The 17,455-nt window shown below is 47.4% G+C and overlaps 1 protein-coding gene across 1 annotated transcript in view; it reads left to right on the forward strand.

Annotated features, from left to right (window-relative positions):
- mgat5 (alpha-1,6-mannosylglycoprotein 6-beta-N-acetylglucosaminyltransferase) overlaps positions 1-17,455 on the forward strand; it is a 128,541-nt gene that overhangs the window by 39,257 nt on the left and 71,829 nt on the right. The window contains exon 3 of the mRNA XM_084154891.1: positions 9,027-9,191. Coding sequence (XP_084011017.1) covers positions 9,027-9,191 — 165 coding nt within the window. The remainder of the gene's footprint in view (positions 1-9,026; positions 9,192-17,455) is intronic.

A 17,455-nucleotide genomic window follows, 5' to 3' on the forward strand; every position in this document is an offset into this window, starting at 1 on the left:
TGGTAACCTGCCCTTTAAAAGCCGAAGCTCACCGGGCATAGGGGGAGTCCGGTTGAGCTCAATGACCATCCAGTCCTCCGACCGCAAACCCCTGCTGCAAGTTCACCTCCGCCTCTCTGACTCAACTCACACCCTGGCTGCTCTGGTGGATTCTGGCGCCGAAGCCAACATAATGGACATCAAGCTGGCACGCCAACTGGGACTGGAGAACCTCCGTTTGACACCTCCTATTCCTGCCCGGGCACTGGACGGACACTTACTCGGATCGGTCACTCATGTCACGGCCCCGGTCTCGATGGGTCTGTCCGGAAACCATCAAGAAACTATCCAGTTTCACCTGCTCCCCTCTCCAGGCCAACCCCTCATCCTGGGTTACCCATGGCTCCGCCGGCACAACCCTCAGCTCGACTGGGTGACCGGGGTGATCAGGGAGTGGGGAGAGGACTGCCACCGAACCTGCCTGCTTGCTGCCGCACTACCCCCTCGGCCAGTACCTACTAACTCCGCTCCTGACCTCTCCAATGTCCCAGAATGCTACCATGGTCTCAGAGAAGTGTTTAACAAAGCAAGAGCCACATCTCTGCCCCCTCACCGACCGTACGACTGTGCCATCGACCTCCTCCCTGGAACAGCCCCTCCAAAGGGCCGTCTTTATTCGTTGTCTGCTCCTGAAAGAAAGTCCATGGAGGACTACATCAATGACTCTCTGTCCGCAGGATTAATCCGTTCATCTTCATCTCCTGCTGGTGCTGGCTTCTTCTTTGTGGGGAAGAGGGACGGATCTCTTCGCCCCTGCATCGACTACAGGGGACTCAACGACATCACAGTGAAGAACCGTTACCCTCTGCCTCTGCTCACCTCTGCTTTTGAGTTGCTCCAGGGAGCCACTGTTTTTACCAAGTTGGATCTCAGAAACGCTTACCACCTAGTGCGGATCCGGGAGGGAGATGAATGGAAAACCGCATTCAATACACCAACAGGCCACTACGAGTATCTGGTTATGCCTTTTGGCCTCACCAATGCTCCTGCTGTGTTCCAGGCTCTAGTGAATGATGTACTGCGGGACATGTTAAACAAGTTTGTCTTCGTTTACCTGGATGACATCTTAATCTACTCCAGAAACCTGTCTGAACACACCCGCCATGTCCAGCAAGTCCTTCATCGTCTTCTGGAGAATTCCCTCTACGCCAAGGCAGAGAAATGTGAGTTTCACGTCAAGACAGTGGCCTTCCTGGGGTACATAGTGGCAGAGGGAAGTATCCAAATGGATCCTGCCAAAGTATCAGCAGTCACTTCATGGCCAGTTCCGGAGAACAGAAAGAAGCTGCAACAGTTTCTGGGGTTTGCTAACTTCTATAGAAAGTTTATCCGGAACTACAGTACCGTTGCTGCCCCTCTCACTGCTCTAACCAGCACCAAGCAACCCTTCACCTGGACCCCAGCAGCCGACAAAGCCTTCAGTACCCTCAAGGTAAGGTTCACCTCCGCTCCCATCCTCCAGATGCCTGATGTGGACCGGCAATTCATTGTGGAGGTGGACGCCTCGGATGTGGGAGTTGGTGCTGTGATTTCTCAGTGGGCTGCGGAGGATAGGAAGCTCCATCCCTGTGCCTTTTTCTCACGTCGGTTGTCCCCCTCTGAGTGCAATTACGACATAGGGAACCGAGAGCTGCTGGCTGTGAAGCTTGCCTTGGAGGAGTGGCGTCACTGGCTGGAGGGGTCCACCATTCCATTTCTCGTTTGGACCGATCATAAGAACTTGGAGTACATCCGCACGGCCAAACGGTTGAACTCCAGGCAGTCCCGCTGGGCCCTGTTCTTCACCAGGTTTAATTTCACTCTGTCATACCGGCCTGGATCACGCAACACCAAGCCAGACGCCCTCTCCCGTCAATTCCAGAAGGATGACACCCCCTCCAAGGATCCTGTGTCGATTCTGCCAAGTCCCTGCATCGTAGCAGCTCTGACCTGGGCTGTTGAGGAACAGGTGCTGGAAGCTCTCCGTAACCAGCCAGGTCCCAGCACTTGCCCAGCTGACCGCCTTTTTGTCCCCGAAAACCTGAGGTCCCAGGTCGTTCAGTGGGGACATGACTCCCGCCTAGCTTGTCACCCTGGCTCCACCCGCACTTACAACCTGCTCGCCCAGAGGTTCTGGTGGCCCTCTCTGAGAAAGGATGTACGGGAATTCGTCCAAGCCTGCCCCATCTGCAACCAACACAAGTCGTCCTGCCAGCCCCCAGCCGGATTGCTGCAGCCCCTGCCTGTGCCCAGACGTCCCTGGTCTCACATCGCCCTTGACTTTGTCACGGGGCTGCCCCCTTCAAGTGGCATGACCGTCATTCTCACCATAGTTGACCGATTCAGCAAGATGGCACACTTCATTCCCCTCCCCAAGCTCCCAACCGCCATGGAGACCGCCCAGGTGGTCCTGGAACACGTCTTCCGGATCCACGGACTGCCAAAGGATGTAGTTTCTGACCGTGGTCCACAATTCTCCTCCGCTTTTTGGAAGGAGTTCTGTCACCTGCTGGGAGCCACAGTCAGTCTGACTTCCGGATTCCATCCCCAATCCAATGGGCAGTCAGAGCGGGCAAATCAGGAGCTCGAGAAGGCACTGCGATGCATGACTTCACGCAACCCCCACTCCTGGTCGCAGCAATTGACATGGGTGGAGTACGCACACAATTCTCTGACCTGCTCTGCCATCGGTATGTCTCCTTTCCAATGTGTTTATGGATACCAGCCTCCTCTATTTGCCAGCCAGGAAGGGGAGGTTACTTGCCCATCTGCACTTGCTTTTGCCCGTCGATGTCGCCGCACCTGGTCACAAGCCCGAGCCACACTCCTCAGATCCGTTGCCAGCTACACTACCGGGGCCAACCGTCGGAGAATTCCTGCTCCCACCTACCATGTTGGTCAAAGGGTGTGGTTGTCATCGAAGAACCTGCCACTCAGGGTGGAGTCGCAAAAGCTGGCACCTCGGTTCATTGGCCCATTCCCTATCATAAGAGTGATTAGCCCAACTGCTGTCCGGCTCCAACTGCCTAATTCCATGAGGGTGCACCCCACTTTCCATGTGTCTAAGATTAAGCCCATTCATGAGAGTCCGCTGGTCCCTGCTGCGCCTTGTCCTCCTCCTCCACAGCTCGTCGATGGTGGTCTGGTTTACACCGTCCGCCGCCTGCTTCGGTCCAGACGGAGGGGTAGGGGTCTCCAGTACCTCATTGACTGGGAGGGCTATGGACCTGAGGAAAGGACCTGGGTGCCAGCTAGTCGGATTGTGGATAGGACTCTCATCACCGCCTTCCACCAACGGCATCCTGATCAACCTGCAATCCGTAGGGGCCGCCCCAGAGGGGTTCCTAACCGTCCTGCCCGCTCGGCTTCCTGTCCTGTGCCTGATCCTGTCTCGGGACCTGTCCCATCTCCCGACCACGGCCCTCCGGCTTCCTCCGAGGATGAGGACGTTCACTCGGACCGTTCGGAGGAGTTCTAGCCCTCCTCCGGCTCCCCTCCTCCCGCCCGGCGTGGTGTTGCTCTTGGGACTTCTGGGGCCGTCCCTTGGGGGGGGGGTTCTGTCATGAGCCCTCTCACTCCACCGGGTTACCACCTTAATTTGTTTCCACTATCTTCCACTCTGCTCACCACTCTCTCTACTCAGCCTAACTAGCTCCACCTGTCCCTGCTCTGCTCTGCTCTAATTACTCTGCCAGCTGCGCTGCATTACCCACTAACCTCTCCCAGTATTTAAAGCCCTGTCTTTCAGCTCTCCTTTGTCAGATCGTCTGCAAAGCTCACACCCGGAACCTGTTTGCTCGCGCTTCTGGCTCACCCTTGTTTTGTGACCCCGGACCTGCCTGATTCTTGGATACTCTTCTGCCCCAGGAAAACCAGACCTGCTTTCTGCCATAACGACTCCTGACTACTCTTCTATCCCGGTAACTCTGACCAGCCTTCTGCCTTGCTACAACGTATTTGGATTTCCCTTGAACTGTACTTCTGCCTTGTTTCATCCGCCCCGTTGTGTCTGTGTTTCCCCCCCCCAGGACTTCTGGACCACCCACCACCGGCGTCATAGGACGCATCGCTGCCACTGGGGGGGGCACAGACCCAGCACATTGGACGGAATCCCTGTTATTCCCAGTAACCCCTGGAGCCTTCACTCACTCCCTACTTCCCTTTTCCCTTAAGTTTTAATAAACTTTCTGGTGTGACGCAATTGTGGTCCTCTGGTCGTCTGTCTGAACCGTGACAAATCTCAGCTTGTTATCTGTATAAAAGACACCTGGGAGCCAGAAATCTTTCTGATTGAGAGGGGGTCAAATACTTATTTCCCTCATTAAAATGCAAATCAATTTATAACATTTTTGACATGCGTTTTTCTGGATTTTGTTGTTGTTATTCTGTCTCTCACTGTTCAAATAAACCTACCATTAAAATTATAGACTGATCATGTCTTTGTCAGTGGGCAAACGTACAAAATCAGCAGGGGATCAAATACTTTTTTCCCTCACTGTACATCTGTGAAAGAGACCTTGATCTCAGCATGACTCCCTGTTAAAATAAAGGTTAAATAAATAAAAGAGAGAGAGCGAGAGAAGCCTTCTGTATCAGACTGGAATGAAGCTGCACTAACTGCAGAACTGAACATAGCTTTGGGACACAAAATTGTCTGTGTATTGTTTGGACTCCCTGAGTTGTGCATCGATCTGGTGGGTGGCCACGAAAAAGAACCATTACACAGTATAGCTGGCTTCACCCCAAAAAACGTTCCTGTCAACAAAAGCATATTTATAATCTCTAGGAACTCTGGATTCAGACGTTTATTTGATAGCGAGGGACACATTTTACTTCATGTATGGTAAGTAGAGTTCCTAGAGATTTATAAAAGCATTATATCACATCATGTGGTTACTTGGCAAGGGTAATATAGTATATGTAAGGTCACTATCATTACAACATGCATGCACTTCTTACATCTGCCATCAGCTCAGTGTTGTGGGATTTGTGCTTGTGAACTGTGATGTGATAATGTGTAATAGCACTAGGCCAAGAGCAAGCACACAGCTGCATAGAAATATGGATTAGTCTCCCCATCTGTCAGTCCGACTCTAAAGCAAATGAAAATCTCTGTGGATTTGTACACCACATATCAGAAAATGATGGGAAAGTCATTTAGTGCATTGACTCCCATATAATGCATTTTCTTTGGAAGTAATGCTTTCATTTGAGTCTTTGTAATATTTTTTTGTTGTTGCGTAGTTTCAAAATACTGTACAGTATGTTTAAAGCTATTATGTTGATTTTTATGGAGCTCCATCTATGAATTTGAGTGGTTACATTTCCCAAGCCCCATCTCTCAGTTTACGAAACAAACTGACAGGGTCAGGCTGTTGAAATTACAGATTGTGCATTTAGGGGGGAAATAGACCTATATTTTGTTCAATTGATGTTGGCCTACTTTGTTAACTGAACCGAGTTTATTAAAGATCTGGGCTGGTTCCCCATTTTACAACCGCACAAATTAGTCTAAATTTGAATTGTATTTCTTAACCAATAGCGGCTCTCTTAGTTTGCTTGGTCTGCTATTGTCTGTTTAGTCTACTCACTCAGTATGTTTAGGATGCAATTATTGAAACAGGGAACTTGTTTGTGGGTCAGTCTTTTGAAAGATGACGCTTGGCTGACCTTGAGGGTCACTGAAATGATGAGCACACAGGTTAGCACCTTAATTCCTTTATAGTGCACTACATTTGACCAGAATCCTATCGGCTCTGGTCCAAAGTAGTGCACTATATAGGGAAAAGGGGGCCATTTAGGACACATCCACAAGTTGTCTCCATGCTCATCATGTACCACGTATCTGCTCATGTAGACATTTGCTGTGGACATGAGTGAGGACATGACTCAACTAACACAGTTGATATCTGTAAAGCGCTTTAACTGCAATGTACGCTTTGCTCCCTCCCTATGGGTGCCTCTGTGGAGAATGAACGTGTCAGGCTTTCGCATGCATATTTCAACTTGCATGTTTCATTTTGGAATGTATTGCTTTGTTTTGCTTTGGGAATGAAGACACAGTCAAGTTATTATTTTTTTAGCAGACAGGTTGTAACGATGAATGGGGAGTTGGGGGCTATAAAACAGCAATATCACAGCCTTATGTCAATTCAGTTCTGTAACAGTAGCTTTTTTTAAAGGTGGGTGTCTAGAAAATGATCTGAACCAAAGAACTTGGGTAAGTAACTAAGGTATCACCCATACTACCACCACTGTCTTTAAATTAACGTATATATGTAATAGTAGTATTTTTACCACAGTTTGGCCGAATACTCAATTCTGATTGGTTATGATTTGGCTTGATGCTGTGAATTGTACTTTGCTTTTCTGACAGTAAGCGTATCTATCCCATGGATTTAGCAGGCCTATGTTTTAACACCTATTACACTACTTTACCACTTGAATGCAGGCTGTCCACACTCCGCCCTGAGCCATGCATTTCAATTTCCCCACGTTTTAAGCTGGCTTAATTAATTACAATGTTCCGTGCCTGTCGGAAAGACCGAATATTTCATTTGTTAACACGAACCTCATCGTGCTTTGGGCACTCATTTGCAAACATGCCGAGGAATGTTTATTTCTGAGACTCAATTGGCTGCGACCTGTAAAACATTAATTAGCTACACACACACACACACACACAGAGATCAGCCATGTGGGGAGATGGTCTACCCTACCTTGTCCAGGTCGGGGAGAGATGGATGTAATGGGCAGTGTGTTTGGACTGGGGGCAGTGTGTTTCTTTCTCTAATGCTCATTTCTCTCTGTCTGTGTTGATGGAGGCTAGGCCGGGCGGTTTCTGCTCAGCGCAATGTGTTTTCCGAGGGTACAATCTATTGTGTGTAATTTATGTTCAGCTTGATGCCCTGGCAGTGGCAGCTCCACTCCAGGGCTATGTCCCAAATGGCACTCTGTTCCCGACATAGTGCACTGCTTTTGACTGGAGTCATATGGGCCCTGGTCAAAAGTACTGCACTATATAGGGAATAGGGTGGCATTTGGGACGTAGTCCAGCTTTCCAGTTGATTTCTTCCTTGTCTGACGCGGCGGCGCTCCCTCCCGGCATCTGCTTATCTCCGCCCTGCGCAGCCGTGCAGAGCAGACAAAACGCTGCATCCTCCCTCTCTCCCACACGCCTCCTCTCCTCTCCGTCCCTTCCCTTCCCTCTCTCCCTGACCACGGCGGCACACACAGGCCTGTTTCCCTCCATGCCGTCTTTCTGGCACGATAGGGAGTGACATATCAAATGCGACGCGCGGCCAGAGAAATTGCACCGCAGTCGCCGCGCTGACGTGTGACAGACGGGGTGCGATCGCTGTCTTCACGGCTCCACCGCCTCATGGAATGTTAATGAGGTTGAGGACATTCCGGAATATTCTTGGGGTGGCGGGAGGAAAGGAAAACATTTCAGGGGCAGAAGGGTCATGTCATATTTAATTTTCTCGGTAGCTACTAATGGCATGACAAAATGTCGCAAGTCCAAATTGATCAACTGTTTTGTGACAAGATGTTAGGTCATACCAATAAACAATATGTTAAGCATCTTGGATAAAAAATTAAAAAATCAGAGTTATATGCAAACGAATGAAATTGAAAGCAATGCCAAAATGTGTGTTGCACTTGCAAGTCAGTATCGATCATCTGTGAAAAGATCTTACAACACATTTTACATTTACATTTTAGTCATTTAGCAGACGCTCTTATCCAGAGCGACTTACAGTTAGTGAGTGCATTCATTTTCAACACCATAAACAATAATATGTAAATAATAAAAAAAAAGTAATCAGACAGTTATAACAAATGGAATTGAAGTCACTCAAGTTTGTGTTGCATGTTATACAGTAGCTTTAGAAGCTTTACACTTTATTCAGTTGCTTTGAGCTGCGTAGAGCCCTGGAGGCCCTGGTCAAAACTAGTGCATCATATGGAATAGGGTGCCATTTGGGATGCATCCTTGATGTCCTCATGGCTGCTGGAGGGTAAATCTCAGATAAACACCATTAGGACTCAGCACTGAAATGCCAAGCCCTGCATACCAAGTCCTGAAATGCTACTGAATCAAACCGAGAGGATGTCATTGTGAATGTCAGCTCACTGTAGTGTCCATTCTATCCCATCCCACCTCTTATTGGCTAGCTACTGGGCTATGTCCCAATTATCTCTCCTTCCTCCCAAAATTATGCATTTTGTTCACTGATTTGAAAGGAGATGAGTAGTATAAGAAACATGGTGGAAACTCCCACTAGCCCATGCCTCCACCAACCAATCCAATGCTCTTAGATTTGTGGGAAGTAGTGAACGAGTGCACACTTCAGGAAGGAGACATTATTGGGACACACCTATTGTGAATGTCACCTTACATTAGTGTCTTTTCAATCCCATCGTCCAACCAATCTCCTTTTGGATAGCTACCGGAGTCAGGAGATGCCCATAGAAATGCACAGACCCAACTGAAGCAGCAAGGTCATTCTCAAATACACCCGCCAGCTCAGTTTTACATTTAAATGAGTCCCCTAATGGACAGCATGAAATCCAATGACTTATTGGGGTTGCTGAAATAATCTGATCCTCTCCTCTTGTTTTTCCTTTTTCAGAGGAAGGCCAATAAGAACAGGCCTTCTCAGTATACAAGGCGTACTCAGATTACTCGCACCATAACGATATATTGATTAGCCTAGTTATGAAGACAAAAATAGAAAAGCATTTTCTCTGAGCGGGACTGTGGAGAGAGACTCACTGGCATTATATCACTATGCTATAATTTACACCTTGTCCTTCAAAAGTCTTTACTTTTTAAAGGGGCAATCTGAGATTTGAAAATGACTATCCATGAGATCAATTGAAATGAAATGGAAATATAGAAAACACTGTACTGTATATTGTAGCCTCAAGACAAGTTAGCTGGTTAGCTGTAAGACTGATATGAGGTATCTATGCGTCATGCTATACTGTGTTCCCTCCTCCAGATCTGAAGAAGACCCTGGCGGTGCTCCTGGACAACATCATGGTACGGCTGGGCAAGCTGGAGTCCAAGGTGGAGAACATCTACAACGGCACGGGGGCTAACCTGACCAACGGCACCAGCACGGCCACGCCCAGCGCCACCAACGTAGAGAAGGTCAACGTGGCAGGTGAGGCTCACTCTCTCCCTCACTAGCTTATTCTTTCCCCCCAAAGATGGCTAAATCTTATTTTCTTGAAGACATTAAAAACAAGACATTGCACCTTGGAAATCCCCAGTCCTAGTTCTGGAACATGTCAAAATATTAAGACATAGGCCTATAGCAGGGGTGTCAAGCTCCATTCCTGGAGTTGCCGAGTGTCTGCGGGTTTTTGCTCCTCCCTTGTACTTGATTGACCAATTAAGGTAAGTGTATTAATTAGGAGCTCACCTGGTTGTCTAGGTCTGGACACATTGAAAGGAAATAACAAAAACTAACTAGCAGACACTCAGTTCTCCAGTGAATCTGATGTGAACTTAGGTGAATAGTGTTATTTATACTGGTAAGAATAAAGCTGTGCTCTGAGCCTGCATTGAAATGGCTCTATTCACCCTAGTTACCCCTCTGTCCTTAACCTACTGTAAGCAGTTGAATGCTCCAATATTCAAACCCATAGAAAACCGTTCCGCTTTCACACACCTTTTCTGCGAGAACATAGAAAGCTCTCTTTATAGGCCGCTGCCTTGAACATAGCTCAAATAAGGCCTCTCATTCACGCATCGGTTTTAAGATGATAAATTTGCCGGCTGAGAAATACTGAGTGTTTGTTTGCTTGGGCTGCCCTGGGATTGGTTCTCAGTAGTTTGTGAAGTATTTAGAGGTTTCAATGGGGACTTTGTGTGGCGACAGAATATGGTCGGAATTAGATTATGCCGATTGAGTTACAAAGTGAGCGTTCTACACTTGAGAGAGCTAGGCCCATTCCGCTCAGGCTTCAGAACGTTTCTTAAACTAAATAAAGAATGTTTAACTCGGCCTCCTTTCTGTGTTAGGATAATTTAGTGTTTTTTAAATAAGCATACTGCCGCCGTCTTGGGCTGCTTCAGTATCAGGGACAGGTCCCTGCTAGCTGTGTCGGTCAGGACATTGTGGTCCTTCTGTACTGCAGCAACTGCCACTTCCTGTGCTACAGCGATTACGACATAGAGGTTATCTCCCATACATTTACATTTACATTTTAGTCATTTAGCAGATGCTCTTATCCAGAGCGACTTACAGTTAGTGAGTGCATACATTTTTCATACTGGCCCCCCGTGGGAATCGAACCCACAACCCTGGCGTTGCAAGCGCCATGCTCTACCAACTGAGCTACATGGGCATAAATGCACTGATGTCTCAATCCAACCCTTTGTCAACCAATGGAACGCTCTTTGGCTAGTCAAAGGAAAGAGACCATACTGGTTGTCTTGACTTCTAACCTGTAAATAGACACACCTATCATTTGGCAGTGTGGTTTGCCCCAACAGTCTGAGTCGTCCCTGAAGCACCACCCCTCCTCTCCACTTCTGTCCTGTGTGGCAGGCAGCCCTGTCAGCCCAAGTGCTGCTTTCCCCTGGGCCATGTGGGGCTGGGAAGGCAATTACCCAGATATGATCTGGACAGTGAGGGGAACACGCCTGTCTTCTGAGAGGCTGCTAGCTATCAAGGTGGAGCACCCAGAGCCCCAGGAAGAGGTGTGGTGCTCCCCACCTCACCCTACTGCCACACTGTGTCTCAGTCAGACAGTTTGGGCCCTGCTCAGCCATGGAGAGATGCCTCTGTTCTGACAATCAGACCTAATGTACTACCTAGACAAAATATGCTGCTTTAATCACTGTAAATATGCACATTTTGGTATAATCATGAAGTAAACATCTTTATCTCCTGAATTCGATTGCCTCAACATTTAAAGCAAGCAGCTAGATAGCTTTAAAATGATCACTTTGTAAAGATGTCCCTCTGCTTTTGATTTAAGAGCAAACACGTTTCCATCTGACAGAATGCGCTAACATGACAATCTCCATTGGGGGTAGCACATCCTTAGTGGGTAGGTCAGTTTCTCAGAACACCTCTCTTCACTAAAGCTACAGCCCAGATGAGCAGGGAGCAAACAAACATGTCAGGCCTGGCCAGTGCCCAACCCACCTCACAGCTGTGTATGGATGTGGCTGAGTCACCACAACCAGTTACAGAGTCAGAACTCCAAGGGCAACGCCTAGTCCCTTGCTAAATGCTCCCGACTCTGAGAGAGCCTCCCTGCCACCCATTAGCAGCTGTTTGGGTTTGGGACGAAGTTCTTTGACAATGCTTCCTCCATGTAGACTAAATAAAAACAAAATAAGTACTTGTTAGGATTATCTGTTTTGCTGGCACTGGCAGAGTTTGGATTCGAGACCTACTCTGCAATTGAATGACCTAACTCATAGAGCCATAGGCTTGTCAGACTGTTGGTGGAGGACGTGGTCAGGTTATGTGACCAGGGAGGGTCTACGGTGGCCACTCTGCTTCCTTGCAGTGATAAGAAAGTGTGAGGTCAGATAAGGACGTTTATGCGAGTATTGTGTGGTGTTACTACGTGTTTGCAGGCTTAGTTACACATTGTAATGTGTAGGCCTAAGTCCGTTTTTTATTTTAAGTCAGTTTTATTTTTGTCTATTTGACTGGGTTGTGGGTGAAATAAGGAAGTGTTAATGAGAACATGGCTTCCCTGTCCTTTTGCAGACTTTTTTTTTGCAGACTTTTGCAGACTTGTTTTATCTTTGTATGTTTTATGGTGTAGTGGCGATTTTGCATCCCTCATTTGATAACTACTCTTAACCAGCTGTGGTCTCTGTTAGACATTAGAAGTCTGATATGCAGAAGTAGGCAACCTAGAGTCTACCCTCTGTTACTTTTTATTTTCACATACTGTAGCTGACTGTCCTACAGCCCACAATGCACAAATGTGGTTGGAAGTTGTTTGCAAAGAAAAGTAAGACATTTAAATGAAACATTTCCTAATGTGTTCCACTGCTCAGGGCTATTGGTGGTTTTCAGACTGCTGCACAAGCCTCCTCCAGACCCTAACGTTATTCTGTGACAAATAACATTACCCACAGATAAAGCCCACACACTACATTCTGTCAACCTTCTTGTATGTTTTAATTTGAGAACAATTTCCAATAAGCTGAAGCAGAAAAGCCACAGCATGAATACCTTTGGGTTTCATTACCAGGATTCTATGCTATGACAATGGTATTTAGGCCTAGTTTTTTGTCTTTAGTGTGGATGTCAAGCTGCCATCATGTTTTTCCATGTTGGTGGGGAAGCATAGAATAACTACTTCTGTTGTCCTATATTATTACGATATCTTCCAATATATGCTGAACAAAAATATAAACGGAACATGCAACAATTTCAAAGATTTTACCGAGTTACAGTTCATATAAGGAAATCAGTCAATTGAAATAAATAAATGAGGCCCTAAACATCAGACGATCCCGCAGGTGAAGAAGCTGGATGTGGAGGTCCTGGGCTGGCGTGGTTACACGTGGTCTGCGGTTGTGAGGCTGGTTGGAGGTGCTGCCAAATTCTCTAAAACGACGTTGGAGGCAGCTTACATTCAGTTCTCTGGCAATGGCTCTGGTGGACATTCCTGCAATCAGCATGCCAATTGCACGCTCCCTCAAAACTTGAGACGTCTGTGGCATTGTGTTTTGTGGTCAAGGTGCACCTGTGTAATGATCATGCTGTTTAATCAGCTTCTTGATATGCCACACCTGTCAGGTGGATGGATTATCTTGACAAAGGATAAATGCTTACTAATAGGGATGTAAACAAATTTGTGCACAACATTTGAGAGAAATAAGCTTTTTGTGCATATGGAACATTTCTGGGATTTTTCTTTTCAGCTCATGAAACATAGGACCAACACTTTACATGTTGCGTTTATATTTTCTTTCAGTATATTTGCTTCTATACGCTCTGAACATCTTCTTACTCCATGTTACGTTAGGGTGCTTGCTGGTCATCAGAGTGTTTCACTGTTTTTTAAATTACATTTATTTGACAGGGACAATGCACATTCCCCAACATTTCTGTAAATGTGCCAGATTTAGCCAGCAGGCTAGTTTCCATCTGTAGTCACTTGAACTCTAGAAGGTCACCTTTAAGAAGTGAATCTGAGAGGTCCTTATCGGGTGGGCCTAAATAGCTGCCTGGGTCTCCTCTCCGTCTATAGCCACTTGATGTGAGTTCTGAGGGAAAGGCCATCACTCGCCTGGTCTGAGCTTCTGATACCAGGCACATCCACTATACTGTCTGCCTGCCACCATTCAGTTCAGCTGGGCCAGAGACACAGAGGATCACAGAGGCTCTTAACAGCACAAGGATGGCTCAATCTGGATTTGGCTCAGCGGGAGAGGATTGATTCAGCCAGACTCAGAACGGCCTTGATGTGGACATTTGTCTGTCTGCTTCATGTTGATGCAGCCAATCCCCAAGCAGTGTTTTCCTCTTGAGTGTTAGCGTAGCGCGTTAGCTATCCCTCTGCTGAAATGCAATCATGCTGGTAGAGAGAGAAGATGAAGGGGCGATGAAGGGGGGATGTAAGAGGATGAAAGGCCAGGTGCCGGGCTCCTGAGATCTGGCTGGCTCTCTTCTCGTCTCCCCCTTGCTGGCTGCCGTTGAAAGGTGTGGATGTTGCTTTTGGCACGGCCGCAAGTTGGGCCTTCTGTGTGATTTGTAGAGAGTAGGCTGTTGTTTTTGAGACGCTGCCGGCCGTGAGTGCGGACAGAACAGCCCTTTTCTGCCTCAGAATGGCCCATCTCTTTATCTTCTTAATCTTTGTCATCAATCGCATCACCCCCGACCAGGGACAGACGACTGCCGGCAAATGACGGAGGGCTGAGGTTTCAGTGATGCCACACGGGACAATGACGCCGCTGCCTCCCTGTGCACGGGAACCCTAATGCATCACGGCCCAGCTCAGGCAGGATTATAATGCAGCTTACAATTTCATCTCGCAGACTGCTGCTGTCGCAGAAAATGCTTCTCCCTCTGATGAGGGAATACTACTCTCCCCGAACAGCTGACTATCAAAGACACTCTGGGAATGTTGTCATTCAACATAACGTAGCCTTTGACATAACATGGATGAGTCATGTTGTCATGTCAATGCCATGTCATAGACGTTGGTGAATCGGTGGTTTTGGTTCTGAAATGTTGGGCCAACCGTCTAGCCCTCCTTTGGATTAAACATAATGTGCTGAGCTCTGAGGTCTGCTAGTGGTGAGTGAAGAGGCTGTGTGTTTTCCTCTCACCGAGTGCTCCGCTCTGTGTTCTTAGTCAATACTAATCAGGTGCTGAGAGATTCTGTCCGCTCCAGAAACACCCATACATCACCCACCGACGGACACTATCCAATCTGATGTCTCTCTCTTAAACAAATCAAAGTCCAGCCCTCCGCCGCTCTCCGCCTCCCAAGAACCTGGGGCCTGTTCAGGAGGGTGTAGTGTTACGGAACGTTCAGATAGAAACATATTGTGTAGAACATAAATTATTGTCTCTCAGATTTGTTGGCTCTATTCATTCTATTTCTATCTGCAAAGTTCAGAGCTGTTCACAACCATCAATACTCCCCAGCTTTCTGTGCATATAAAGGCAGTAGGCGCACTCCTATAGACTTTGACTAGGGTTATTGTGTACAATGCAAACCCCAGACCTGCCAATGCTAAGTATGTCTTGGCTCGGTGGTCAGGGGCAGGTAGGACAAATATGTTGACCACTAAAGACCTCTCGGGTCAATGGTCAACCGGCAGTAATAAGATTGGCTTGACAAAGAACGGCTCTACTGGGACGCAGCCTCGGAGGCCTGGCAATTACAGGATCTCCAATGCACTTTCTCTCAGGTTGGTAATACTGTACTGAATTGGCAGTGTCAACTGCGTTATGGCCTACACAGGTCCAAGTGTGAGTGAGTCCTGTCGAATTCAAAAATGTGCATTCAAAGTTTTACATTTTCATTGGACGTTGACACAAAACCGCCCAGACACATTCTTCAAATATTTGTTTGCGTCTCAACCATGGAGCATGCGAATATGGATCGTTTATTATATGTTTGAGTTCCGGTTTAAGACTCTGACCTCGTGCACATATGTGCGTGTGTCGTGTGTTCATCAGAAAACACTTCATAGCTTGGTGCATTGACTACCTTGACAGCCTGACATTGTGAGAGGCACTTCTTCACTGTAACACCTGGCCTCTTTTCCATTAATACACGGTGTGACATGCTACACGGGCTGATCTTTGACCGCTGGGACTATGTGGAGGATGCTATGTGGCAGGAACATGTCTGGCAAGCTGTGCTGAGTGAGTCAGGCTCAGGAACTGACTGGTGGGTGTGTGTAGACTGTGAGGACTGGGTTAGGGCCACCACCCTCTGAAGCCAGTGCTGTTTGTGGGTCTGTATCTGTGTCTGACTGGGTTCAAACCCGGGTCTCCTGTAAACTTGTTATCTCCCTGAGCTAAAGCCTAGGCTTCCGGTCTCATGCAAATTGCAAACAAAGTTACTCATCACACCAGCGTGGTTCATCGAACCACTTCTGTTACATGCACCACCGCCCTCTCACCAGCTTGTGAAAAAGGACTGATGCCTTGGTGCCGTCACACCTCGTCTGCCACCCTGCTCAGGGCCACTCACAGAGAATAGCACTGACATTTCCAAGCTTTCACTGCGGAGTTGGGTTTTAGTCAATACGGTTTGGCGATTGCTCAGTGAAATGTAAAGGCATTGGTAATGGGTAACCGACACCACACAGAGGTAGGCAAGAGAAAAGGCTTTTGAACAAGGAGTAGAATAGATAGCCTTGCGTTTTGAATAAATTGCCCCACTACAAAGCAATCTTGCTATCTTAGGAGCCAGAAAAGGACATTTGTATTCTGAATCGCTTCCATGAGCTTTTGAATTTCCTTATCTCCTCTGGAACTGAGATAACACCTGCTCTGTGTTCTACATTCACCTGCATGACAGCATGATGGAAAACATTAGAGCATGTTTTTGAGTGCACTGCTGAACGTTTCCAGGCTTTTCCTGGAACAGGCTGCTAACAGATCCAGTTGGAACTCATGGGCTAAGTCCCAAATGGCACCCTTTTCTCTATATTGTGCATTACTGTGGGCCCAGGTCAAAAGTAATGCACTATATGGGGAATAGGGTGACATTGGGGTCGCAGCCCAGGAAGGCCTCTGCTTTGCATCAGTGCAGATTTAGCCAACCATTTGCAGTACAACGTGCAATGTTTTTTCCCCCCTGTCTTTCTCACTTTTTAAGCGCAATGAATGGAGGTCTCCCCATAGACACTTTTCATATGGAGTGCGGATGAGGATATAATTGCAAACAAACTGCGAGAGGTTGAGAAATGTGGCCACTTGCGGAGCTCACAAAGGAGGATACTGTATCATGCCTCAAAAGTGTGTTCTGCAGTGCCCTGCCTGATCAAGGCCTGGATGGGATGGGATGGGGAGAACATCTGGAGCCAGCAGCCAGGCCTCAGCCCAGGCCATGTGCTGCGCCACTCAGTTTCACTCCTCTCTTTCTCTCTCCCTTTCTGTCTGTCTCTGTATTTTTCTCTCTTTTTCTCTCCTCTCTCTCGCCTCTCTCTCTCTCTCTCTCTCTCTCCTCTCTCTCTTTCTCTCTCTCTCTCTCTCTCTCTCTCTCTCTCTCTCTCTCTCTCTCTCTCTTTCTTTCTCTCTCTCTCTCTCTCTCTCTCTCTCGCTCTCTCTCCCCCTCCCTCCTTCCCTCCGCTGGCTTGTGTACAACTGTTTGAGCCGTTCTGAACGAGGCAGCCGTATCCTGGGGGACGGTAAACAGAGGGCTGCACTGTATTCACTCCCCCTGTTTCTAAAACATATTTGGCTTTTATTCTAACTAACAGTGACTCTGTATAAGTTCAGAGAGGATAAACATTAGCTTCATTTGGGGCCTTACAGCGTGTGTTGTTGTTGAGGCGGCCGCATCTGTTTCTACTCTGGTTATAATATAATATATAATATAATTTAATATGCCATTTAGCAGACGCTTTTATCCAAAGTTTACTTACAGTCATGTGTGCATACATTTTTACGTATGGGTGGTCCCGGGGATCGAACCCACTACCCTGGCGTTACAAGCGCCATGCTCTACCAATTGAGCTACAGAGGTAGATTGACCATTTTTCTTAATTCAGCAATGCACTCTCCAACAACCCTAGCCTGGTCCCAGATCTGTTGCTCTCAATTGACGTGACAATGACCATAGGAATTGGCAAGACCACGCAAACAGATCTGGGACCTGGCTAGTCTAACCTCAGTTGTATTGATTTAATCAGGTAATAGAGAATGTGCTGATGTTTTTGTTGACAGGAATCATGATAGAGGATACACTTAAGCTAGCCCAG

The sequence above is a fragment of the Coregonus lavaretus genome (assembly GCF_964263955.1).
Source record: "Coregonus lavaretus genome assembly, chromosome: 38".
NCBI classification, from domain to species: Eukaryota; Metazoa; Chordata; class Actinopteri; order Salmoniformes; family Salmonidae; genus Coregonus; species Coregonus lavaretus.